The following is a 25,800-nucleotide window of genomic DNA, read 5'->3' on the forward strand; positions in this document are numbered from 1 at the left end:
AGGGCCATATTTGTACGCCTGTCCTTATATCATTGTTTACACAGTAGAATGTGAAGGATTCATGTCCGTTAGCATAGCATCTTAAAATGTAATCAACCCATAAACCCCCAGGGGTCAATGTAGTCATATTGTAAGCATTACTAAGCCTTAAAAGCTTGTAGGTCATGATTCTTGTACCACATCTTATTCTTATTCTTTATTTGTTTTGTTGCTTATTAAACTATAAAATCCAACGTCTTGCTTTATATGTTACCCCCCATGATTTCCAATAATATATGAGTCCACAGTGACTATTGTTAGCCTAGAGGTTTACTTTAAGACGAAGACCTAAGAAGACCTGGAGCAGTCGTGCATATGAAGGCACTCCTGCCCCCACCGTAGAAAGAGACGTCTAGGATTATACTATTCAATGTAAGTATTCCCCACACACATACACAGACACTCCCATCTCTTTTGGAATACCTCTCGCAATTACACTTTCTCCCCCCCCCCCCTCAGGAAGTCACTAGTTTTATACTTTATGCACTAAAGTAGGCAAGGCTAGTCCGTAGGCATATCAGAGAAAGGTATGTCTCCTACTCTTCCCGTGAACTCCGTATATGGATAAGCTAGGTAGAGTAGAGTGACCGGCCGACGATCCCCATCACACAGGTACGCCCCTGTGTGCCTCTGTCTCACCCCAGGACGTGACAGACAATAATTGTAGACACTATATGTAAAATTTCCGGGTTGGTAGTTTCAGCCCACAATCATCTATTTCATTTTCATATGTAACTGTATATTGGTGAGAGAGACTAAACTACAATTTAACATGGAGATAATGACTATGAATACTTAAGTTTCAATTTCACTGAGTTTCACGATCCATATTTGAGGTGAGGTCCCACTACCACAGACAAATTACAGATATACATGTACTACTTGGCTTCGAGTGTATACTGCTAGTCTTGCTTTTTCGAGCGAAATCCCTCACGCTGCAGCACTCTAGTTGACACCAACAAGACTTTAAAGTTAAAACATGAACCCTTTATGTATTTGTGAATATATTACTGTAACTACAGGATTAATCGATTAAGATTAATCGATGCACTATCGGAATGAGTGAAAATGGACTGGGATATTGATGTGCTGGTAAAATTGCCAATAATTTTACCAATCCTATATTTCTCAAAATAGTGTAAAATTCTGCCATTGTTATTACTAGGGCTCGGAAGTTGAGGAAAAATCCTTTTTCTTTTCTAGTGTCTGAAGACGAGGCCCAACATAATATATGTTCATTTTGGGTGATTGTAGACCAGAAAAAGGTGGGTTTCATTTGTCCTTTTTAGCCTTTTTTTAAAGGTCTGCTTTTTTTTGCAACTTCACCTTCTTCTGTAACCCTAGTGTGGTTAGGCGAAATATGAATCTTCAAATATGATTTTTCAAATTATGTTAATCTAAAAAATATATAATGTCTGAAAGAAGATGCATTTCATTCATATAGTTTTTTCGCACTGTGTATTCCATACCACCAGAATTTTGTCTCTTCTTTGTTCATTACATATGTAATTAAAACTGAAGTTATTAATTAATTTGGATTACATTTATACGTCCTTTTTTCCGTTTTTAGGTCCTTTTTTTTAATATTTTTAGGTCTTTTTATAGGTCTTTTTTTTGGCAATTTATAGGTCTTCAACTTCCAAGCCCTTGTTATTACTGTCAAGAATATAGAGGTAAAATTCATGTATACTTTGGCTTTGCAAATTAAATGTCTAAATATGGAATTTCTATTTGAAAAAAAAAAAACTCGAGGGGTTACACACATAAAATAAGGAGATAACGAAGCTATCAGGTTCTTCCAAGGAACACTTGCACTTCTTTCATTGGATAAGAAGAATGTCACTTAACGGTATCAGTAAATCCAAATCCAAATTACTTTGAAAAAAAAATGTTTGTTGGTAAGCTGAGGGTCTTAAACTGTCAAACATGCTTGCTAAAACATTTTAGCCTTCAAGAAAAACAATATTACCTCCATCAAAGGTTTCTGTCATTCCTGAGCATTTCTTGTATGTGATGTTGAACTTCTGATTTGTTATTAAGAACTGCGTTCCTGCAGTTTGGCAGGATTTTATGTATGCCTCTGGATGGTTGCACTCGCCTGTGAACCTGAACCTGTTCTGGTAAGCAAACTGCCACACTCCCTCAAGACTGGAACGGCAATTCACAGGCACATAATTTTCAGCGAATAATGTCCGCAGCTGTTGTTGAGGATTGAGACCATCACATATACGTTCCATAGTTGGTTGCTCTTCTCCCGATATGGTAACACAACCAGCTGAAATAGAGAGTAATTTTTATTATCAGGAGAACTTTGATGTTTTTATAAGGTTTAACCCTTAAAGGACGGGCTGTGACACGGGTGTCACAGCAGGTATTTCCCTTAAGGACGGCTCAAATATCTATGTTATATGTAGTTTCAATGCAAATTATATACAGGGTGGTGCAAAATTCCGTTTACAACGCTTGGGAGGTGATTCGACAAGTAAAAACAAGGAAAAAATGCCATGTGAAAAAATGTCGAAATCGGCACCGTTTTCGAGTGACAGGCGTGCGAAAATCGCCTCACACCATGTGTAAAGCACAATAACTCAAGAAGGAAGAAAGATATCAATGTCGGATTAAAAGAATACAAAGAAAGTCGTGCCTGACGAATACAATGGTGCAGAAATTGAGCGCCAGTGTAAATTGCGCAAGGGGACTCTCAAAGAAAGTGGGGAATCCCCTGATGGAAAATACAAGAAATTTACTACTATCTTCTACATAATGTTGAGATCGGAATGTAGGCAGTAAAAAATGGCGACGTATGTCCACATGTCCCACTACTGCTGGGACTCCGTCCCACACTCGGGAAATAGGAAAATAACTGCAAATCTCCTGTTGTACACGGTTAACATTGCGGTACGAAGAAGAAAAGAAAACAATTTGTCGCATGTTCCACTACTGCTGGGACACCATCCCAAATGGAAAGAAATACGGTAAAATCATAAAAAAATGTTTTCAATCCCTTAATGGTTGGTTGATTTGGTATTTTAAGTTTATGTACAGTAAGGCTAATCGGGACTAGACCTACAGTTTAAAGTGGGATCCGAACCACTATGAGCCTCCACCGGGTATCGAACCCGGGACCCCTTGATTGCAGGGCGACGACACTACCAGTGCACCATCGGGGAGGCCCTTTCAATCCCTTAATGTTGACACACTACTTTGCAGTACAAAAAACAAAAGTTAAACAATGGCCACATGTCGTCAGACTGTACATACTACAAGAGAGCTCCCCAAAGAAAGTGGGTAATCCTCGAAGGAATGAAGACGGAGAATGGCGAGAAAACGCACACAATGGCACGTAACATTTCGAGGCACAGCACATCTTGAAGGGATTCCACTGAGAAGCGCACAACCTCCGCACATGCAGATCGATGGTATGAAGTACAGCGATCTCCAGCATCTTCACTCGCACCTTTCACTAAAGGACACTATGCGGTGCTGATAGGGGCTCACAAACACCGGTATACTCAGAGACTTTGTTGAAAATGTCCGCCATTGACTTCAAGACAAAGATGGCATCGGCGAAGCACTGATTGTCTGGTACGCGCAAATACCTCTGGCATGTCAACAATTGTCCCAGCAGCGGCACTAACACGAGCAACGAGATCCTCAGCACTTTCCACAGAGGTTTCATACACGAGCCTTTTCATTTCTCCCCACACAAAGAAATCCAGTAGTGTGAGGTCGGGGGAACGAGGTGGCCACGGTAAAGGTCCACCCCTGCCAATCCAACGATCGCCGAAAATATCGTTAAGTAAGGCCCTGGCTCCCCGGTCGAATTGTGAGGGGGCGCCGTCATGATACGTTGTCTACCTGCCAGTGGCACGTTTTCGAGAAAGTTCAGGTAATACGTCACGTAGAAACACCCGATAATTCCCACCACATAAAGTAAAGGGCAAAATGTACGGGCCTATCTAGTGGTCACCTACTACGCCACACCACACATTCACTGCGAACCTATGTTGATGATGGCGCACAATGATTGCATGCGGATTGTCCATATCCCAGACGTGGCTGTTGTGGCTATTGAACATGCCGTCCCTGGTGAACATTGCGTCATCGGTCCACAAAACTCTTGTTGGAAAATCTGGAATGGCAAGAGTTTGTTGCACGTACCATTGGCAGAAATCCATGCGTAGGGGAAAGTCCGTGGGCAGTATGTGGTGCACCTTATGCAATTAGTATGGGTGCAATCCTTCCTCCTGAATAACGCGGAACACATTGCTATGGTGGTTTGTTGCGTACGAGCAATGACACATGTGATGGTGTCAGGACGGTCTCGTATCGCGTCCAACACGTCTTCTTCAAATTGCACAGTGCGCACAGTGCGGGGTCTTCCACAATCCCACCTACGGGGTAGTAGAGATCCAGTTTCCCGCAGTCGAGCATCAAGTCTTTGAAAGAGTGCATGTGCTGGTAACCGCCTATTGGGAAAACGTTCGTGATACGAACGCCGTGCTTCACGGCTGTTTCGGTTTGCCTCTCCACAAACGAGATGCATATCAGCAAGCTCGTGGGTACAGTACTCCGCCATTGTCCTGTTCGAACTGCCCAGCAACAGGGGCACTTTCCCTCCGAGTGACGGATCACAACTACCGTGATTAGCACCCACGTAATGTCACACAGGTGTCCACGCAATTGTTGCAAACCGAGAAAGAACACGGGAATACGTACTCTACGTACAATATTCCTTGGCGCAATTCAACCACACACACACGCCAGACTAAACTCCACGCTGCGACACGCAGAACAGACAGGAAGAACAACGGTCGACTACACTCTCTACGTAGTATCCACCAACACTAATACGTAACAGGTGACCTATACTCCCAGCGCCTCTAGTGGGGCTTTCTGTATCAATTAGTTGAAATCAATCTCAGCCTAATCTGACGGCATAGCGTCATTTTCGGGTGAATTTCCTATTTCCTGAGTGTGGGACTGTGTCCCAGCAGTAGTGGGACATGTGGACATACGTCGTCATTTTTTACTGCTTACATTCCGATCTCAATATTATGTAGAAAATAGTAGTAAATTTCCTATATTTTCCATCAGGGGATTCCCCACTTTCTTTGAGAGTCCCCTTGCGCAATTTACACTGGGCCTCAATTGCTGCACCATTGTATTCGTCAGGTACGATTTTGTTTGTATTATTTTATTCCGACATTGATATCTTTCTTCCTTCTTGAGTTATCGTGCTATAAACATGGTGTGAGGCGATTTTCGCACGCCTGTCACTCGCAAACGGTACCGATTTCGACATTTTTTCACATGACATTTTTTCCTTGTTTTTACTTGGCGATTCACCTCCTCCGCGTTGTAAACGGAATTTTGCACCACCCTGTATTACATAAAACATTGAAATCTATCAATTAAAAACAAATGTAATTGTTGAGGGGAACACTGGGTCAAGAGCCCTGGAAATTTTCTCCATTATCATTTGGTAACAAACTCGTCTGTCTATGAGGTTTCCTTTTTGAGATACAATCTGCTTTGTGAGGAAGATTTTCGAAACATCAATCACGTTATGTTTCTTGTTATATTATTAAAACTTTGATCTCTGAGAAATGTCTCTAACTCGTTTATTCCCTAATTGTTAATATTCATACTTACCTATTCTGCATTGTGAAACATTGTTTAAGATGGGATTTTGCTTTTTAAACGAAAATTCTTTCTATTTTCGACATATTAAGTAATTATTGTTCCTTGTTTTCTCGCTTCTGTAACATGCAATATGGCGGTCAAAGGTTGACTACCGTTTGACTAGCGTTATCCATGATCAGTGGGCATGCAGTGTTTCCAAACTTCTTCACCAAAAAATACCTAGTATCACGAACCATGTACGGCAAGCTTAGGTTAGATTCAGCTAGGTTAGGCAAACATAGTTAAAATTGTTCGTCAACATCAGAAAAATTCAAGATAATTCATGTGAGGATGATGCGACGTTTACACAGTTACAAAACCGCATGTTTGGAAACACTGACCGGGCGTTACGTCATCTAACGCACGGAACATTTGGTTCACATAGTCGAAGGAAATAGAGGGAAGAGGTTTCGTGCATCGGACAAACATTATTTTCGAAAAAAAAAAAAAAAACTTTAATTACCGGCAAAATAAATTGAACGATGACGGAAAACACTTCTACGACCTTCAGAAAGTCTATAGAAATTCAGTTCGTTAAGTACTTTCTCCTGTACATTTGAAGAAATACGTTTCTTGGATCAAAATTTTACAGTTATATTTTCTAAACCACTGCAGATATAACATTTCAGATGTGTCTTGAAATCTTCAGAAAACTCAACATTTTTTTGGGGGGGGGGAGGGAATAATAGGTATCACACTGAAGTAAAAAGGTTGGGAACACAGAATCTGATTAATTTATGGAGTTAGGATAACCTGTTTTTTTCCTGAAAATGGTCAATGACCTTCAATGCATCAGGAGCCACTACAGAAAACAATTTAACATTTTAGATTCTTTTGTTGCCTTCGGTCAATGAACAAATGGCTCAAATTTTATCAAAAAAAAAAACAAAAAAACATGAGCTACATTTCATGTTTGAATTGGATGAACTGACACAGAATAACCCCTATAATTTTATTCCATACATTTCAAAATGTTTGTCTCCTATTGTGCTGATGAATTTTAAAAAAAATCATAAAAGTCAATTGAGAAAAATGGTGAATGACACTTACATTCAATTTTGTCCAAAATGTTGACAGTCCTTACAACCAGCTTCACACAATGGTAACATATATTATTCTTGAACACCAGGGTATAGTTCACCCGATAATCATCTTTCATTTCAATGCAGTAACCCCTCTTTGTCATACTATCTGCATTTATTTCTGTTAACGTGTTTTCACCATTTTCCCAAGAAAACCATGTTCCCTGCAAGATGGGTGGAATGTTGCAGCTTTCTGATGCACCTAAAACAACAAAAATACAAAATAGTATTTGCAACAGCAATATGAAAAAGATACTGTGAAACCATATTCGTAAAATACAGCATTATAACTTGATATAACTGTAATAACTTAATATTTTTTATATACTTGTTAAAATTTCAGTCCTTCTTATTCTTACACACACAGAGAAAATAAAACTAATGGTAGAAATTAGATTTTTAGTAGGCTGGATATTTATTCATATAAACAAAGAAAAACGTACACAGTTGAATATACTAGCAGAATAAGGTGAATAGAATTCTCCGTACATTTTGTTATGTTCTTATTTAACTAACTGTCTAGAGGAAGGGAGTGTTCTGTAAGGCAGTGTTCCGCAACCGGTGTGCCGTCACAAGGCGAAAGGTGTGACGCGAACTTTTACCTACTATTGTAATATTGTAAGAAATTAATTGTCGATTTTAAGTAAGAAGGTGCTTGTTTATTCTTGCTGATAACTGTTATATTTTCATAGAAATTAAATGTAATTTACTTACTCAATATTGTTATAGTTTGCTCATCTTATATGTATTCTCGCCTGTAATATTGAGCCAGTTTGATGGGTTACAGGCAGCAAGCTTTGTAATCACCGCAAAGAAAGCCGCGTAAGACTTTTAGCGGCCTGCACCAATCATACAATAGAGCTATTCAAGCGAGTTCTTTGTTTGTAACACTGCATCTCTTGTGAACGGCTGGCTGTTTTGTGCCTGTTTGTCAGCGCTTCTTAAACTTTATTGCTCTTTTCTTTCGCCGAAGGACCCACACATTGTCAGACAACAATTACAGTATTTAAGTTCAGTTCTATCACAGCTGTGCTCTGCAGTAGTGCGAATATTGGATTGCTACACCAGTCTTACTATTTTCTTTTTTCGATATGGATAAGTTCTTTGTACGGAGTGGTCCGTCCTCGAGTGCAAGTAGTGAAACCAACGAGCCCGAAAAAAAGAAACAGAAAGTAGTTCACCGGCAATATAGTGATAACAGGTTTTTGTGGTGTGGTGACAAAACATGCTCAATCCCCGAGTATGTTGTGTGTGGTGAAAAACTCAGTAATGCTGCTATGGTTCCCAGTAAATTAAAACGACATTTGTCAACAAAACATTCCTCTCTGTTAAGTAAAGATGTGAATTATTTTCGTCGGTTGTTGGAACAAAATAAAAAAACAAGTGACGCTCATGACTACGTCGGTACGTGTTTCGCAAAAAGTACAAGAAGCTAGCTATAAGGTAGCCGAACTTATCGTAAAGGCCAAAAAACCACACACAATAGCAGAAACGTTGTTAATGCCCGCGTGTAAAGAAATGGTAAAAATAGTCCTGGGTTCAGAAGCTGCTACTGAAATTTCAAAAATTCCTCTCTCTCTGCTGACACAATCAGCCGCCGAGTTAGTGACATGTCCAGTGACATCGAAGACATTATGAAGGAGAAAATTAAAAGCAGTCGAAAGTTCTCACTTCAGATCGACGAGTCCACCGATATTGGCGGTCACGCACAACTTCTTTTTTTTGCAAAGAACTACCTGAGTGAGCAACCGGTGAAGAAATATTTCGTACGACTAATGAATATGTGGTCCGTAATGAATTAACATGGGAGGACTGCATTAGTGTTTGTACAGATGGAGCCACTTCTATGACAGGCCGAGTGAAAGGATTCGTGGGTAAAGTACGAGAAGTAAATCCTAACTTATGAACCGACCATTGTCTCATTCACCGCGAAGCCATTGTTGCTAAGTCTTTGCAATATCCTCTGAAAATTGTGATGGATGAAGTAATAAAAGTTGTGAACTTCATCAAATCGCGGCCCCTAACTATGCGGCTTTTTAACGTTTTGTGTCAAGAAATGGGATCAGAGCACACTACACTTCTGCTACATACAGAAGTACGATGGTTATCTCGAGGTAAAGTGTTAACGCGAATGTTTGAACTTAAAGAGGAGGTACTTTCATTTTTGACTATTGAGGGGCATGAGTATGCGGAATTATTTGCAGATGATGAATGGGTATCTAAGTTGGCATATCTTTCCAATATTTTCGTACACTTGAATGAACTAAACAGAAAAATGCAAGGTAGAAACGAAAATATTCTGACTAGTATGGATAAGATTCAAGGATTTATTAATAAGTTGAACTTGTGGATACAGACAATTGAAAATGGATCGTGTGAGATGTTCCAAACTGTATGGGCCCTTGCTGACGATAACAAGGTGTTGATGGACTTAATTAAAGAACATTTAGTACTCTTGCAGCAGACTTTTAAAAAATATTTTAGGGAGAGCATTGAAGATTTTGACTGGGTTCGTGATCCATTCAGTATGGATTCGAAATATCTTCCGAAAAATTTATGCTTACAAGAGGAACTGGCAGATTTGAAAGCAGACAGAACATTGAAATTAAAATTTTTCGAAGTGCCTTTGGATACATTTTGGTTGTCAATAAGTAGTGAATACCCCGGCTATCTCAGAGATGGCAGTTAATGTGTTATTAACATATTCAACTACTTATTTGTGTGGACTGGGCTTCTCGACGTTGACTACAATTAAAACATCAAAGAGAGAGACACAAATCCATCGATAAAGAAATGAGGCTTGCTTTGTCAACGATTCCGCCACGAATCAGCCGTCTATGTGCAGCTAAGGAGGCTCAAGTATCACATTGAAGGTATGAGTAGTTATTTACTTTAAAATTCGTATTAGAAATGTGTATTTTCTACAGTGAATTAAAGTTAATAAATTTTTAATAAATGCGTAAGTCTATTCATGTTTTATAATAATAATAACAACAACAATGATAATAATTGATTACATAACGACGTAATATTTCATAATTATATTAAGATTCACATGATTTTGAGGGGACAAGACATTTTGGTGTGCCGTGTTGAGTGTAGACCCATCTGGGGTGTGCCGTGAGTAAAAAAAGGTTACGGAACACTGCTGTTTTAACTGTCTCTGTCAGCATTATGTTGTCGACTTTGGACATCGTTATTGTATTGTATTTGTTTTAATGTTTTCTTCTAAGATTGATAGTTAGTCTCTCAAATTAATCAGAATCACAAATATAAACGATTATTATGAATAATTCAATTTTTTTTAAATTTTGCTGTTTCTTATTTTTTTTAATATATGTATATATATAAAAAACACTTTATATTTTGAGTCTACATTTCTGAGCATATGCAGCATACAGCATTCATATTAATGAAGGGGATAAATCTGTTAGAATGGATGACATATTGGAAATGGAATTTTTAAACGTTGTAAACCTTTGTAGTGTGTGATTTGTTGATCTGAAAAAATTGGACATTCTACAAATAAATGTTGAGCATCAGGATTATTATTGCCACATTTACAATTTTCTTTAGTTTTAATATTTATATTTGCTAAATGTGCTGGAGTACGTACATGTCCTGTTCTTAATCTATTAATAAAAACTATGACTTGCCATGGGAGTGGTAATAAATCCGTATACATTAATCTATTGAGACTTATGAGTTGTAAATCTCCGGCCTGTTTAGCATATAAGTCCACTCGATCATTTCCTACGGTAATATTATGTGCTTTAACATAACTGAATTGTATGTCAATATTCCTTTTGCAAGCCAATTGAACTTGTTGAATAATTAAAATAATAAGATATGATTGATGACATAATTTGGGATAAGATGTAGATAATGCTTGAAGAACACTCAGAGAATCTGTAAGGAAAAGAATTTTTTAAAAATCTTCAGCTATTCCACATTGTAAGGCTTTGAATAGAGCGTAACTTTCCCCAGTAAAAATAGATGAATCTATAGGTAATCTAAATTGATGATAAATGTTTTTTTTTCTCTGGGATGTAATAGGCACATCCTACACCTTTGTTATTCTTTGAACCATCAGTGTAAATCATTACATGCATTGGCCATTTTTCTCTGTACAATGCATGTAAACCTAGATCTCTGAAGTGAATTGAACATTGAGTATATAATGGAATATCCAGTTGATAAATCAAAGGATGTAAGAGAGTGAAAGTGCTGGAAATAAGCTGGAAGTTCTGGAAATAAGTAATGACAGTACACAAAGAAATATGAGGTGGTATGAGGATTTATTACATCGACTTCAGCCCATTGTTTTTGTATTTCAAACAATTTATTAAATGGATGAGGATGATTTTCCCATGAATTGTTAATTGAATCCGCCTGTGACTCAAAGATGTTTCTTTACTCTCCATATAAACACTTAGGTACTACTTTACTATACCGGAGACACCTATCAATGATTTATTTTGCAATTTTTTGCATTGCTAACGTACTATTCTGCATTGCGGAACATTTATTTAGGTGAAATAATGAATTTCTAACGAAAATAATGTCTATTTCTTACATTAACGAGTACTTACTGTTGTTCCTTATTTCCCACAAACCATCCACAGGTAGCCCCAAAAACCATTGACATTAGCCCAAAAATTCACGATAGCCCCACGAACCATCACGGGGACGAGGTATGCCTACTAGGTTAGGTTAGGTTCCATTAGCACTCCTTTCGTTCAATTTAGCATATACGGACAATACGAGAGCGTATCATGCTCTCGTGCAGAAAGCAAATGGCGGCAGCAGCAATAGCACATCGGAAATAGATTTTCGTAGAAAACCACATATATAAACCACATACATTCGCATTAAAATGGATCAAAACTACATTCCCGAACATCAACAATGCTACAGAAAATGATTTGCGTAAGTACTTTCTCCTGTAAATTTGAAGAAATCAGTCTCCAGTATAGTAAAGTGTTACCAACACTTACATTGGGGCTTGATTGCATAAGACCTAGACAAATTTTCAATGCTTTTCTTTGTAATATATCTATTTTGTCGAGTAGACTGGATTTTGCTCCCCTGTAGCTGAAAGATGCATAGTCGAAAAATGAGCGAAAGCAAGTTCTGTAAAAAAAGAAGTAAAATTTTTGGGTGGCCACCCCATTTGGTTGATGTCATCCTACGAATTATGTTTAAAAACTTTTGTCCTTTGTTTAATAAATATAAAATGTGTGTATTCCATGTACAGTATGTAACATTCTTATTCGTACACACGGATTTTCAAAGAAAATGCTTTAATATCTGAAAGGAAATACACTCTTTTGAAATTGTTTCTTTACAATTCAATAACTAATATCATTAGGAACATAAAATCTTACCCAAATTCTGTATAACCAATGACAAGAATAAATTAAATGAAACTGAAAGAGAAACATGCCATTTTTTGTACAACTTTTCTATTCGTACACTTAATAATATAAAAGAAAAAGTATATTCAGAGCAAATTGACTGACAGTTCAAATACTTTGATGCGTTTCCTTTGACTTTAATTACTGCTTGACACCTGTTCTTCATAGAATTAACCAGTTTCCGACATGTTTCAGAGCTTATTTTATTCCACTCAGCTTGAACACCAGTTTTCAACTCTTGTTTGGACTTGACACCTGCTTTATGGACTCGCCTCTTCAAAATTGACCATAAATGCTTAACGGGATTTAAGTCTGGACTTTGAGCTGGTGTTTGTAGTACTTTGGGCACATTCCATATTAGCCAATTCATGTTAACTCGCGCCTTATGCTTATTGCCATTGTCTTGTTAGAATCTTTAGATAGGCAGCATGTCCATTTTTTGGGCACTCTGCTTTACGTTGTTCTTCAATATGTCCAAATAGACATATCCATCCATGATACCATCAATAAACTGGATGGTACAAACACCTTTGGACGACACAACAGCCCCAAATCATTAATGACCAACCACTATGATCATTGTCTTAATTTGATTTTCTCCAGATCCAATTTATCCCATCTGACCTGTATATATTAATCTTGAACTCGTCTGACCATATGACATTATCCCAAAATTCCTGGTCCTTATGGAAGTGCTCTTTCGCGAATGAAAGTCTATTCCTGTGATTCACCTTATTTACATACAGCCTCTTTCGTGGTATTCTGCCATGATATCCATGTTTCCACAAGGCACGTCGGACAGTTTGATCGGACATTATCTTGCCAGCAACATTTCTACTAACAGTCGTAACTGAGGAACACTTAGTCGGGGGTTTTCTCGCACTCTTTTTAAAATAAAGCGTTCATCACGTTTATTCAACCGTCTCTCTTTAGGTTTTCTTGGCACATTCTGTGTTGAACCTTTCTCTCTAAATTTGTTTACTATGTATTGAACTGTGGAGTGTGATTTATTGACTGTTTGTCCAATTTTTATTAACGAATAACCTCTAAGGGACAAATTTATAATAACATCATTCAGATCGGAACTAAGTTCCTTCAAATTGCTCATTTTGAACACTCTGATAGATAGACGATAGGCTTACAACAATACCTACGCCAGCATTCCGCTTGACGGGGAGCGTGCCTGCATGTTCAAACTTGTTACGAAGTTGAAAACTGCACGAAATCCCCCGAATAGCGGTGGTGCTGTATGAGAGGAAGATTGAAACTCTTGCCTGTACGAATAACAATGTTGCATGAAACAGCGTGTCTTTCTCTTTTCACACAAATTATATGCTCTGTTTATACACTTTGAACATACATTTTTATTGACATTTGTTGGTGAAACCTTCATTAACATTAATTTCCAGGTACATATGAACATAATTATATTTACTAGTAGATATGACATTTTTTTCCTCGGAAATTCTGTGTGTACGAATAACAATGTTACATACTGTAAAACGTCTATCAAAATGCACACCTAAATATTTGTGAGAATCTGTCACTGGGATGTCAGAAATTTGTAAAATATTATTGGGATAACTGTCTGCACGTTTGTTATTAAAACAAATAATTTTGGATTTATTTTCACTAAGGGTTAATCCTGCATTGTGAAACCATTCTCGTATGATGCTAATTAAACTCTGCGTTTTGATTACGCCTTGGGTCGCATCATCTATACTAAAGTAAAAACAGAAATAATTGCGTATTGTACTATCTGCAATGGATAAGGAGGTAAGGAATGAATTTCATTTGTGTAGATATTAAATAATAAAGGACTCAAGGGTGCACCTTGAGGAATTCCTATGGTAGTGAAACGAGGGTCACTATTTTTTTCTGAGAACCATCCATATATCTTTCTATTGGAATATAGGTTCCATATGATTAACGATAATTGAGGATGAATGAAAAGATTTTCTAATTTCCTAAAAACGAAGCTTAAACGCAAAATGTATTGAAGCAACTGCTTGGCAGGTTATTAAAACTAACGTTTTGCTCTGGATTAAGAGCATCCTCTTGTACCTTTGTATTTTAATTATTCGGTTGCACAGGGTCAATATTTCATTACTGTAACAGTTACTCGACGTAGTAAATTTCACAATAATAGAAGCTCAACTTTTCCTTAAATATTAGTAATTTATTGATATAAAAAGACAATGCATATATATATATATATTACCTATGCACAAACACCAGGTTATTCCAACCAATGCCAATGGAATTATTTTTGAATAGGCCGAACTTGCCATTTTTACACGCCCAACTTTCCTGCCCTTCCCATGAAAAACTCAGAACCACAGACACGACGCCATTATCAACACAACAGACATTCAAAAATTTACGGAAAATGATTCACAATTTCACAATGTATCTCTGTCATGAGGGTTGTTCTATTTAGCCAGAAACAGATTGAATGTTGATTGGGCATTTGAATTTCATTTTATTTCTGTTATTTAGCGACGCTTTTCGGCCACTTTTGACTAAAACGGTGTGCGGGACAGATGTTTTTTTGTCGGGATGGGAAATTTTTAAAATCCCGATTTTCGGGACGGGAACTTTTCGAAATTCCCAGGTTCTTTGGAAATCTCAAATTCTACGCCATTTTCACCATAAGTGATGTTTTTTGCATTTTTGGAATACAAACTATCCGAGAAGTTTCAGACATTTACAATGCAGAATTAACCACTTTTGAAAATGACTATTTTGAATTTCTCGACTCCTCGGGATCCCGAAATATTTGGGAAATCATTCCCCGAAGTGGGAATAAGAAGGATTTTTTTTCTGATAAAGATTATAAAGATTAATAAAAATATTTTTTTTTCTTAAATGCCCTTATGTATCGATTCGGAACTCCCCGGAACTAGGTTTCCTGCACACGGATAGCAATGGGGCAATGGAACGCAACCTATGCTCACGCTCAACCCTTTGAAACTTGCACAAATGGCGAAAATAAATGAATAACAAAATTCGTTCTAAGTTTTTGTTTGTATTTGTTATTTGCACCCGTGGCTTGCAAGTGAGTTTGTGAGACGTCTAGTAAACTAAAAGAGAAATAACATTTTCATTTATTGTTTTTGCCAATAGAAAATTAGGAAAACTTGTCAGTTGATATCTTAAGTGGTGTACTAGGTGCTTACTACGTGAAAATGAGCTTATTCTTTCAGAAATTAATTGTTAAAACGTTTAGTACCAATCAGTGAGTCATTTCTGTTGATATGTATTTAATGAAGTTTAATAAATTTAGCAATCACTGTAGATTGAACAATTTCCATGACAAGAAATTTCACCAAATAAAATCAAACTTCATAGACTAGGGTGATCAGGTTCATCAGGTTTTCTGAAACTAAAAGCAGAACATTCATAGATGTGTACGAAGGGGGGGGGGATTGCAGCTATAAATAAAAGAGTACAAGGTGAAGTGCACCCCCCCCCCCTGTTTGACAAAGGAAGGGTCATGCTGCTTACATTTCTCCTGAAATATTACACAATTCTATTTTCTTCCTGATTTGATTTGATTTGATTTTTGTTGTTTAACATCGCCTTTATCACTTTTGGCTAAATTCAACAATGAATAAGTGATGATATAATTAAATCCATGAATGGACACTCACAATGAACATCCATGTCCAGGCTGGGATTCGACTCCACGCCCCCTGGCATCCTAGTGTTCAACCACTCCTCCATGAGGGTCTTCCATTCTTATAGCTATGTTTCCTTTTTCATTACCTGTTGTCGATCGGCCGAACACCTGTCACTCGTTTATTTAATCACTTTTTACATTCATACTTACCTATTGTGCATTGCGAAAGATTGTTTAAGGTGTGATTTTGCTTTTCTCATGTTTTCTGACAAAAATAATGTCAATAACAGTAATTATTGTTCGTCCTTTTTTTGCTTCCTTAAGACACAATATGGCGAGTACAGCTTCAGTAGTGTCGATGATTAGATTAGTAGGTATACAGTGTTTCCAACCTTCTTAACCGAAAAATTCCACACGAACCATTCATGAATAGCCCCACAAACCATTCACGGTAAGGTTAGGTTCAGTTCAGTTAGGCAAACATAGTTAAAATTTGGGGTTGTAGTAATATCGGGAATGTATATTTCGTTTTTTCATCTTCTTGGAAAACAAGCGCTGACGGGAGGTTACATCATCAACATCCGGTTTACGTTTAGCAAGCAAGGAACAGCAACAGCAATTGTGCGTCGGAGAGATATTTTTCGTGAAAGAAACATGATTTTCCGCTCGAGTAGATTCTACGAAGACAGAAAATACCTCCACGAAGTATCGAAATGCTACAAAAACTCATTCGTGACCAGTACCCATGCCACTGTGCAGCACTATTTGCAGACTATACACCTTTGTAACACAAATCACCCTGGCCGCATTATAGCTGTACAGTTACAGGTACTTTTCGATTGTAGTATTACTTTACATTTATGCAATGATAACACTGAATACATTTCTTCTTATACTTTCAGAAACGTGAATAAAACTGCAATGCCGTGTTGTGACGAGGCAGCTGATCCTTCAGGACCAAGAAAATGTACAGATATCTTTTGTTTAGGGCTGTTTGTCGTGTTTTGGTTTGTTATGGTGAGTCTTCTATTTCTGTTTCCTTTATATTACATCACTTGTCTACCTCTCTAGATTAATACTACAGTACATGAATGGATGACTCAGATAAAATATATTGTAATAGGGGCATTCCATGTAAATAACAAAATTAATTAATATGAAAGTTATTATTGTTTTTTTAATTGCATTAAGGTTTGTGAATGCATATCATTTGCATGTTTCAGTGACAGAAATTAAATAATTTGTTAATATTAGCATTTGTAGCTTATATGCTTGACAGACAAATGAAAGTCAAACTTTGCTATCTTTTTAAAGTGTCACACAATCTTTCATTCATAAACTCTGTTCTAGAACTCAATCCAAGTTTAGCTATCGCCCCGTTTTCCCCCACTGCCAGTTCCATGACATTACAATGACGTTTCCGGCTTACTTGGCTTGTAAAATTTGAAAGCCATTTTCGATGGGGCTGATTTGGCAACTGCAGACGAAAACGGACAAACATGATGCAGCATCTTTCTTTCAATGACTAGGCCCTCAAATCATTTGATGCCTTCATAAGACAGAAGACAACTGAAGATAAAGATGTACGCTAGTTACTATTTTTTAAATAATTCTTTTCATAGATGTATATAAAGGCAGCCTAAGCATGTAACTGATTATATCACCTCCAAATTGGCCGAGATCGAGAATATGTGCGACCCATCCTCTAAATGTGCTTTCATGGCATGGTGCTATCAGTGGCGTAGCATGGACATTTCGGGTGGGAACGCCAAGTCCGAAGGAAGAGTCGGCCCTTTCTTGCTTAATAATTTACTTATGGTATTAGTCGCCACGGGTATTATTTGCCTGAAGTAAGCTGGGTTTTCAATAAAACATCCCAATCATGAAAACATCATCATTGCATGTTTTAGCTAGAAAATTAGATGCCTCACTATGCCACAGATGTTTTGAACTCTGGTGTTCTATACCTTTTTTTATATCTTTCTGCATGACGCAAGTGATTAAAAACCTACCTGAATCACAAGCGCCTCTGCACAACAGTAGACGTCATTGTTGTGGGCGATCCAACTACTGATTGATTTGGTTTATTTTACTTCGCTTTCTACCACTTTTGGTTAATTGCGAATATGAATATGAGTGATGATATTGATGAAGGGACACTGACAAAGAACACCCGTGCTCACGCCGGGATTCGAACCAGGGACCTCTGTCGTCTTGGCGCACTGTGAAAAGCAGAGTGGATGATCCAAATATCGTACACTCTACTGATGTAACAGTGCCGATTAGTAATTCAGACCACTGTTTATTACATCTTGAGAATGCTGATAAACATTTTAAAATAATTTTGCCCAGAGACCATTCGATGTTAAGAGTTTTCAAATGAATGCTAAACATTTCCATTGACACAATATTAAGTAGTTAGATAATAACGAAAAAATACAATAAGAAAATAATAGTTTTGCGCGTTAAGTGGTAGAGCAGCCACAGGCTGAATTTCTATCACGAGGACTTCACCAACTTATTTGACAAAAACTGTGTTGATCTTTTAGTTTCTAATACACATCGCTGTTCGTGCGATAAATTATACAATGCAGTGGCCATTAAGAAGCAGTATATTTTAGATTGGTAAAGTTACGTCAGTCAATATTGCGTATTGTAGCATCACACAGCACGAGTTGCATGAGCGCGAAGAGCAAAGAACCAGGTAGGAATTCTGCTGCTGTGGTCTGCTTCAGAAGACAGGAAGGGTCACATGAACCAATCACGGTAGACCTCTCGTACGCCGGCGTAAGAGAGCCTATTTACGCGCGTGCTGTAGAAATGGAAGCTTTCCGTCCATAAAGGCAGCAAGGAATATAGGAGTCCTGTACGCCGAACTTGCTCGGCGTCCGGCCGGGAAAGGCATTGAAAAGAGATGCTAGAACGAGTGTTGAGAGTGGAGCGTTGCAAGCGGATCGTGAAAAATAGCCATTATAATGCCATGAAGGTCAAACATATATGAAATTAGTCACGTTTTACTTTATAATCACAGCATTTAAGCATTTTTGAAATTTTAAATCTGGGAACGCCGGGCGTACGGGCGTACTATAACGCTACGCCACTGGGTGCTATATTCATGGGGAACTTTGCTCTTTGCCTTACCTATATTTTCTTATATTTGTTTGCACAGATCTTTTATTTCTATTTATAAAACATTATTCTCATTTATTTAGTATACATTACAGCATACATTACTGCATAAATATATTACACACTACATACTTTTCATTGGGTTTTCTTCCACTTTTTTCTCAGTATTAATATGAATTGTGCAATGAAATGCTTCTAATAATAATGCAATACTATATGTTAATACATTCTTATGTATATAATTCTATTCATCAATGCAATGTTGTAAATAAAATGACAGAATAAAATAGTATATTGAATCAAACTGTGCACCTTGAACAAACGAGTGCCATCATTGTGTTCTTCATTTGCAAATTGCCAAAAGCAAAGTAACAAAAAAATCAGGAAAACAATAAAAAGAAACTGGCTATGTAATGAAATAATATTGTACAATTACATTGACAGTTACAATGAAAATGAGCACATACCTTGTTACAAGAGGTGTTGGTGGAAATGATGTCCTCCTGCATCCACACATTTACGGCATATTTATAGGATATTTTTACTAACATGTATCCTCTTCCCAAATTGCTTCAATTTCTCTCCTGATATTTTCTTTCAATTCTTCTAATGTATGGTTTCATGTTTGAAAGCTTGGTAGCTCGCCACGCAGGCATCATGAAAATGATCTGTTTCTTGTGCAAGGCGCTGGAGGGATTTTTGATCGTACTTTAACGTTGTGTAGTTTCTCCTCGTTAAGCACACACCATTTTACCCTTCGCTTCTTATCAAGAACAGACCCTGATTACCTAAATTTGTTCACAGGTATACGAATACTGGCTCTGCGTGAAACAGGAACATCTGGGAATTCTGATGCAAAACATATTCTAACTTCCTTACAAGAATGCATAATGACATCAGAGTGGTACATAAAAATGCGCTGTTTCAAATTGTACGCATAGTGTGACATTATTAGACTGCTGAAGAGCATCAGTAACACTTAAACTAAAACAAAACAATCTAAAACACTTGTTAACACCTTGACACTTCACAAACACATGCAAACTGAACACCAGTTATCTGAATACTGAGGCACCAATGCCAAGGTCAGCGTACAGCTATGGGTCTAAATGCAGGTAGACATGATCCCACTTCCCGCTATGCTAGCCGCCGCTCCACAGACACCTCTATCATAAAAGGCACCATAGAATCCAGATAAAGTGTTATCATGTTTATTCAGCTGTATGTGTTAAATTTGACAGAAAAATATACTAATTCTTCCTTGTCCTTTTCAGATTATAATCGCAGCTTTTGCCCTAGTGTATGGCAACCCTTTAAGGCTTATAAACGGGTATGACAGCTTTGGTAATACTTGTGGGACCAATAATGAAGGCCTGGGAGGCTTGGTCCTATCTGGAATGGATATGTCGGATAAACCGTAAGTACCACCGTACCATGTTACAATCAGTGCCTGAGGTAATAAATTGATGAGTCATGTGGTGTACAATTTTATTTTTGAGTGTAAAAAATATTCTTTTAAGCTAAAAAATCTTTGGGATTGTTGTTTTTTTAGTTCTTTTCACACAACTTTTCTGTCTTTCTCTATTAATGACAGTGATGAGGATGAAGGATGATGGGTAGACCAAGCAGCTTTTAAGGTACAAAATCTGGTTACTCCAATTCACTGATATTCATAGAATTTTTTTCTTTATTTATTGTTTAGCTTTATTTACTTCACGTTTGTGCCACTTTTGGCTAATTTGCGAAGATGGGAATTATTATTATTATTATTTTTTATTATTATTATTATTTATTTGTTCAGCACAGGATACATTTCCCAATTATGTTGAACATAATACACTGTGAATAAATAACAAGATAGAAGAGAGAAAAAAAAGAATACATGAAAGTATGAACGTCTATGTACACAATATTTACATTAATTTATGAACTTATTGTTGTGATTATCTTTTTTTTCCAGCACACTACGTGAGTCTGTGAACATATCAAAGTCTACAGTTTTTAATATTTCATTCACCGTGTCCTGCATGCGCACTGCAGGTGAAAACCTATGCGTGTTGACCCTTGACCTCTCCATGTAGAATAATTTTCGGTTTATTGCACTGCATCGGCCTACATTAAAGTTTATACTTTCTAACAGTGCAGAACACTCACAGCCGTGATTAATCAGTTTCTGTAAAAAAAAATGACATCACTGACGACTCTTCTGTTGAACAAAGTTTCCAGATCGAAATGCTTGCATAAAGATGTATAGTTCTTTTTGTGATATTCAATGTTCACCTTGAAACACAAACTGCCTTTGAACGCTCTCCACTTCCTCTTGCCATGTTTTGTACTGTGGATTCCATATGGGACTGCAGTATTCCAGTACTGGATGAACGAGTGTGATGTATATTTTTGCAACCGTAGGCACAGAAAAAATTAAACAGAAAATTTCTTCTAATGAAACCAACTAGCTTTATACACCTTTTCACTAAAGCTTGATAATGGGTGTTGAACGACTGGTCAGATGTGAAGTGGACACAGAGGTCAATGACAACTCTTGTACGCCTCACTGTCGAGCTGCCAATTTTATATGTGATGATATGATGAAATTGATGAATGAACACTTGCAAACATCCATGCCCAGGCTGGGATTTGAACCCGGAACCCACCCTGGTGAGGTAGCACGATGTGCTTACCACTCTGCCAAGGGGCCAGCAATATTCATAGAAATACCAAGTGTGTTATATATCGATGATGGAAGCGTGGACATTAAGGCTTGGCTGGACCTTTGTCTGATTCCAGCGAAGATGTATTAACAATAGTTTAATAGGCTTACGTAGCCAATAAATTGTTGCAAATATCTAGATAAATGCTTGCATAAAGATGTATAGTTCTTTTTGTGATATTCAATGTTCACCTTGAAACACAAACTGCCTTTGAACGCTCTCCACTTCCTCTTGCCATGTTTTGTACTGTGGATTCCATATGGGACTGCAGTATTCCAGTACTGGATGAACGAGTGTGATGTATATTTTTGCAACCGTAGGCACAGAAAAAATTAAACAGAAAATTTCTTCTAATGAAACCAACTAGCTTTATACACCTTTTCACTAAAGCTTGATAATGGGTGTTGAACGACTGGTCAGATGTGAAGTGGACACAGAGGTCAATGACAACTCTTGTACGCCTCACTGTCGAGCTGCCAATTTTATATGTGATGATATGATGAAATTGATGAATGAACACTTGCAAACATCCATGCCCAGGCTGGGATTTGAACCCGGAACCCACCCTGGTGAGGTAGCACGATGTGCTTACCACTCTGCCAAGGGGCCAGCAATATTCATAGAAATACCAAGTGTGTTATATATCGATGATGGAAGCGTGGACATTAAGGCTTGGCTGGACCTTTGTCTGATTCCAGCGAAGATGTATTAACAATAGTTTAATAGGCTTACGTAGCCAATAAATTGTTGCAAATATCTAGATAAGAGTGAAAGCAAATCACACGAAGATACATGTGAATGCTCTAGAAATAATTCCAAGCAGATGTAATTTTTCAGAATTTCTATCATGGCAGTTTTTCAAAAGGCGAGGAAATTTCGAAAATGGCTTCAGTAGCATCGGCCAAATGTCCAGACGAGCGTTAAGTATATAAGGTAGAATGCAGCCAGGACAAATTTAACATGCACTGATAGAAGCACAAACAATTGAAAACATGAACATTTTGAAAACTGGATGAAATAGCAGGGAAGAATCTCAATTCATTGCCACTTTTTGGAACAGTCAACATGCATGCTGGCTGGTGCATGCCAAAATGTGAAGAATTAAAAAGTTGTTTTGAATAAAATAACAACATTTTTAAATACATTAAGGAAGAGCATTGCCGTTGAGTAGATATTGCAGAGGATATTTTTTTCTGCAGCCGACAGAAGCGAAGAAGGAGGCAGTTTCCACTACCCTGAAGAGGTAACAAGGGGAGAGGATGCCAATGCAAGGGAAGACTTTTGGACACTGCTACGGGGCTATGATATGCCTGTTCAGGGGCCCAGTTACCGGTCAGGCCTGCCGGTATATGCCAGTGTTGGCCCATCGGATATGCAGAAAAGAGCTAAATTCCACCTTAAATTTGGATACTATTTCTCTGAAGCATCTACAGCTATGCTGCAAAGCCAAGGCTGCCTTGAACTGCAAGTGAGACCGGTTAGGTACTAGATGAAAATATAGTTCCTTGGTGCGATTCGGGATTTGGACACACCTTGCTCCAAAATACTAAGTTGACAACAGTAGTTCGTACAGCTGAGTTCTCTTCTACAATTTGACTGGCTGGAGGAGCAGAATTCTGTCGTCTGCTCACTGTACAAACTTAAACCTGGCCAAGAAATGTGTCGTTCTTCTTCTCTGAAAGAAACAAATAAAGAATTGACAAGGCTCGACCACTACTCATTGGGTTTTCGTAGTAACTGTTTCATGAGTGGTAGTTCTTGCTAGGAGTGTTTGTGGCTAAATTACTGAGTGGATTGTAAAAAAAGAATGAAATGAACAAAAATCTAGGTCGAAGGCATGTTTTTTTCTTAAGGGGAGGGAGGTGTAGATGATAACGTCCAGCAGAATAATTGTCGTACTGATGGCCAGTAACACCTTTGAAAAAGTCACGCCAGAGTACTGGATTAAGGTATTAATTAGCAATGAAGAATTTGTACAAGGTATAGTTTAAGTTTAGTTTAATTTTTGTGCTTCACATTTGTGTGAACAGTATATTGTATTTATTGCACTGTTCTACATAACTGAAAGTTCATGCATTCTTATCCTTATGTTCTAGATATCTTTTCCACCTAGACATCATGGACTTGAAGAGTTCTATGAAAATATGTGTCAAGCAGTGTCCAAACCGAGACTTGTCATTGTTAAATGACCTGGAAACCTTTTACAATCAAACTGGTTCCGTCCTGTGCAGGTAAGCACTGGCCAATATGATTTTTGGAGTTTGCATTATTTTATCACTGCAGTGGCATGTAATTGACAAATCAACAGTTTGGTTCTTCTCTTTACGTGTATTTTTATTTATAAAAAGTATCAGGTTTGTGCATTTCAAATGTTCATTTTCACAAGACATTGGCATCGTCACTTGTAATGAAGAGTTCAATACCTGTTGGAGGCACATAGTGGTTCAGATTCAACTTTAAACTGTAGGCCCAGTCACAATTAGCCTTACTGTGTATAAATTGGGCTTAAAAACAAACTCAAACAAGCAAAAATTGTGTAAGAACACTGAAGGCTCAAGGAATCTATCTCTAACTTCAAGTGTGTGACATCATATACTTGGCAGACAGTTAAGAGATGAACTGTGCTGATCATTCAGTTGCAAGGTTCACCCTTGTGTAGTTGTGACTGAAGTACAGATGCTGCACAACTGAGGATGTTTTTTTTTCTGTAGGTGTTCAAACTGGCCACACTGCTCATGTTCTAACGTAAAACATTAACTTAGGATTTGGATGAGATATGGCTGGTTCATGAACACCACTTGTCACTGGTTTGTGAACATCATTGGTAGAGGCATGCAAATTTCGTTTTTGACGAAAACACGAAATATGAAATAACATGCTGTAATGTTCATTTTTCATGTTTCTGAAATGTGTGGGGTGCATTTTCCTACCCTGTTTTGTCACGAAATTATGCGAAATGAACTGCAAAATGCGAAATAGACTCTTAAACATGAAATTTACCATTTATATACCGACGCAACACTTTCTGAAGTCTGAAGTATCCTGTGAGTTATGCAATTCACGGGAAATTGATTAATTCTGCTGTAAATATTTGAGAAGCAAAAATGAACTCCTTTATACAGAAACAAACTTAATATTCTGCTAACGATTTAATGTGCTATTAGAAGGGATATGTTTATTTTGTGTAATAGTGCAGTTTTTAAATCAAACACTCGCTGCAAATTTCACACGACAGAATAAACCAAAAGTCGGTAACAAGTGTCTGCTGTCCGCGAAAACTGCATGTTCTTGTGGATGAATGACTCGGAGTTGCCAGTCGACGAAATATTTTGTAGAAGGGAGATAATAAAGCTCACAAGAAAAATATGTCAGCTATTCATCCCAGCACACTTAAAAAGTTAAAACAATATGCTGGCCACAATATACCATCCATATACACCACATTTAAATATCTGGGAGGGGGGGAGGGGGGGGCTCATTCGAATCCCATAGTAGCATTGTGTTTACTTATGTTTTTTTGCTTTTCTATTCATTCACATTGTCGGGTCAACAGTCAACACCCATCCTCATCAACTTATAAGCTGAAATGCAAATGAACTTAAATAAAATGTTGATCTCTGGAATGGGATAAACAGATACTCTCATACCCTGAGTATTATGTGAAACTTGCAAATTGTTCACATAATTTCCCCCTGAGACAGTGACGACGCACGCCAAAAGGGGGTTCACACGCAAAACTCAATCCTCAGTCGGTCAGTTCATTTTGCTATCCTCACCTCCCTAATGCAAAAACCTTGCTATAAATAATTTTATATCTGAGAGTTTACCACAAAATATTCTTATTGCAAGGGAAGGCGAGAGTAGGGGATAAATGACTTGTCGGCAGAGATCGAAATACTGTAATCAGAGTCCCTAGTTCCAAAAATCATGGAATTATTCAGTCCACTTGGGAATACATTCTCTTCTGCTGATTGCTCCAGGTACTTCCCAGAGGGGGAGCTGTGATGGATAGAATGTGTGAGGCCCTACCCCCCCCCTTTCCCCTATATATTCCCTAAGTGCACAGGAAACTTTACCTTTACCTACTTCCCAGAGCCACCCCTCCATCCTTAAAA

The 25,800-nt window shown here is 37.7% G+C and overlaps 2 protein-coding genes across 5 annotated transcripts in view; one reads left to right on the plus strand and one right to left on the minus strand.

Moving 5' to 3' along the window:
• The window catches only part of udt (protein undicht), a 47,112-nt gene extending 32,536 nt beyond the window's left edge, over positions 1–14,576 (minus strand). Inside the window, exons 1-3 of the mRNA XM_083112749.1 lie at positions 14,445–14,576; positions 6,775–7,008; positions 2,009–2,314 (exon numbers count right to left, since the gene is read on the minus strand). Coding sequence (XP_082968875.1) covers positions 2,009–2,314; positions 6,775–7,008; positions 14,445–14,514 — 610 coding nt within the window. The 5' untranslated portion in view covers positions 14,515–14,576. The remainder of the gene's footprint in view (positions 1–2,008; positions 2,315–6,774; positions 7,009–14,444) is intronic.
• A 656-nt stretch (positions 14,577–15,232) lies between these two features.
• The window catches only part of Ctl1 (choline transporter-like protein 1), a 70,543-nt gene continuing 59,975 nt past the window's right edge, over positions 15,233–25,800 (plus strand). The window contains exons 1-4 of one of the 4 annotated variants that reach the window (XM_083112338.1): positions 15,233–15,281; positions 16,748–16,862; positions 20,249–20,391; positions 23,782–23,916. In XM_083112338.1, coding sequence (XP_082968464.1) covers positions 16,767–16,862; positions 20,249–20,391; positions 23,782–23,916 — 374 coding nt within the window. In that variant the 5' untranslated portion in view covers positions 15,233–15,281; positions 16,748–16,766. The other 3 variants (XM_083112337.1, XM_083112335.1, XM_083112336.1) reach the window with 3 other exon arrangements.

The sequence above is a fragment of the Lepisma saccharinum genome, chromosome 26, assembly GCF_977018435.1.
Source record: "Lepisma saccharinum chromosome 26, izLepSacc3.1, whole genome shotgun sequence".
Classification (NCBI taxonomy): Eukaryota; Metazoa; Arthropoda; class Insecta; order Zygentoma; family Lepismatidae; genus Lepisma; species Lepisma saccharinum.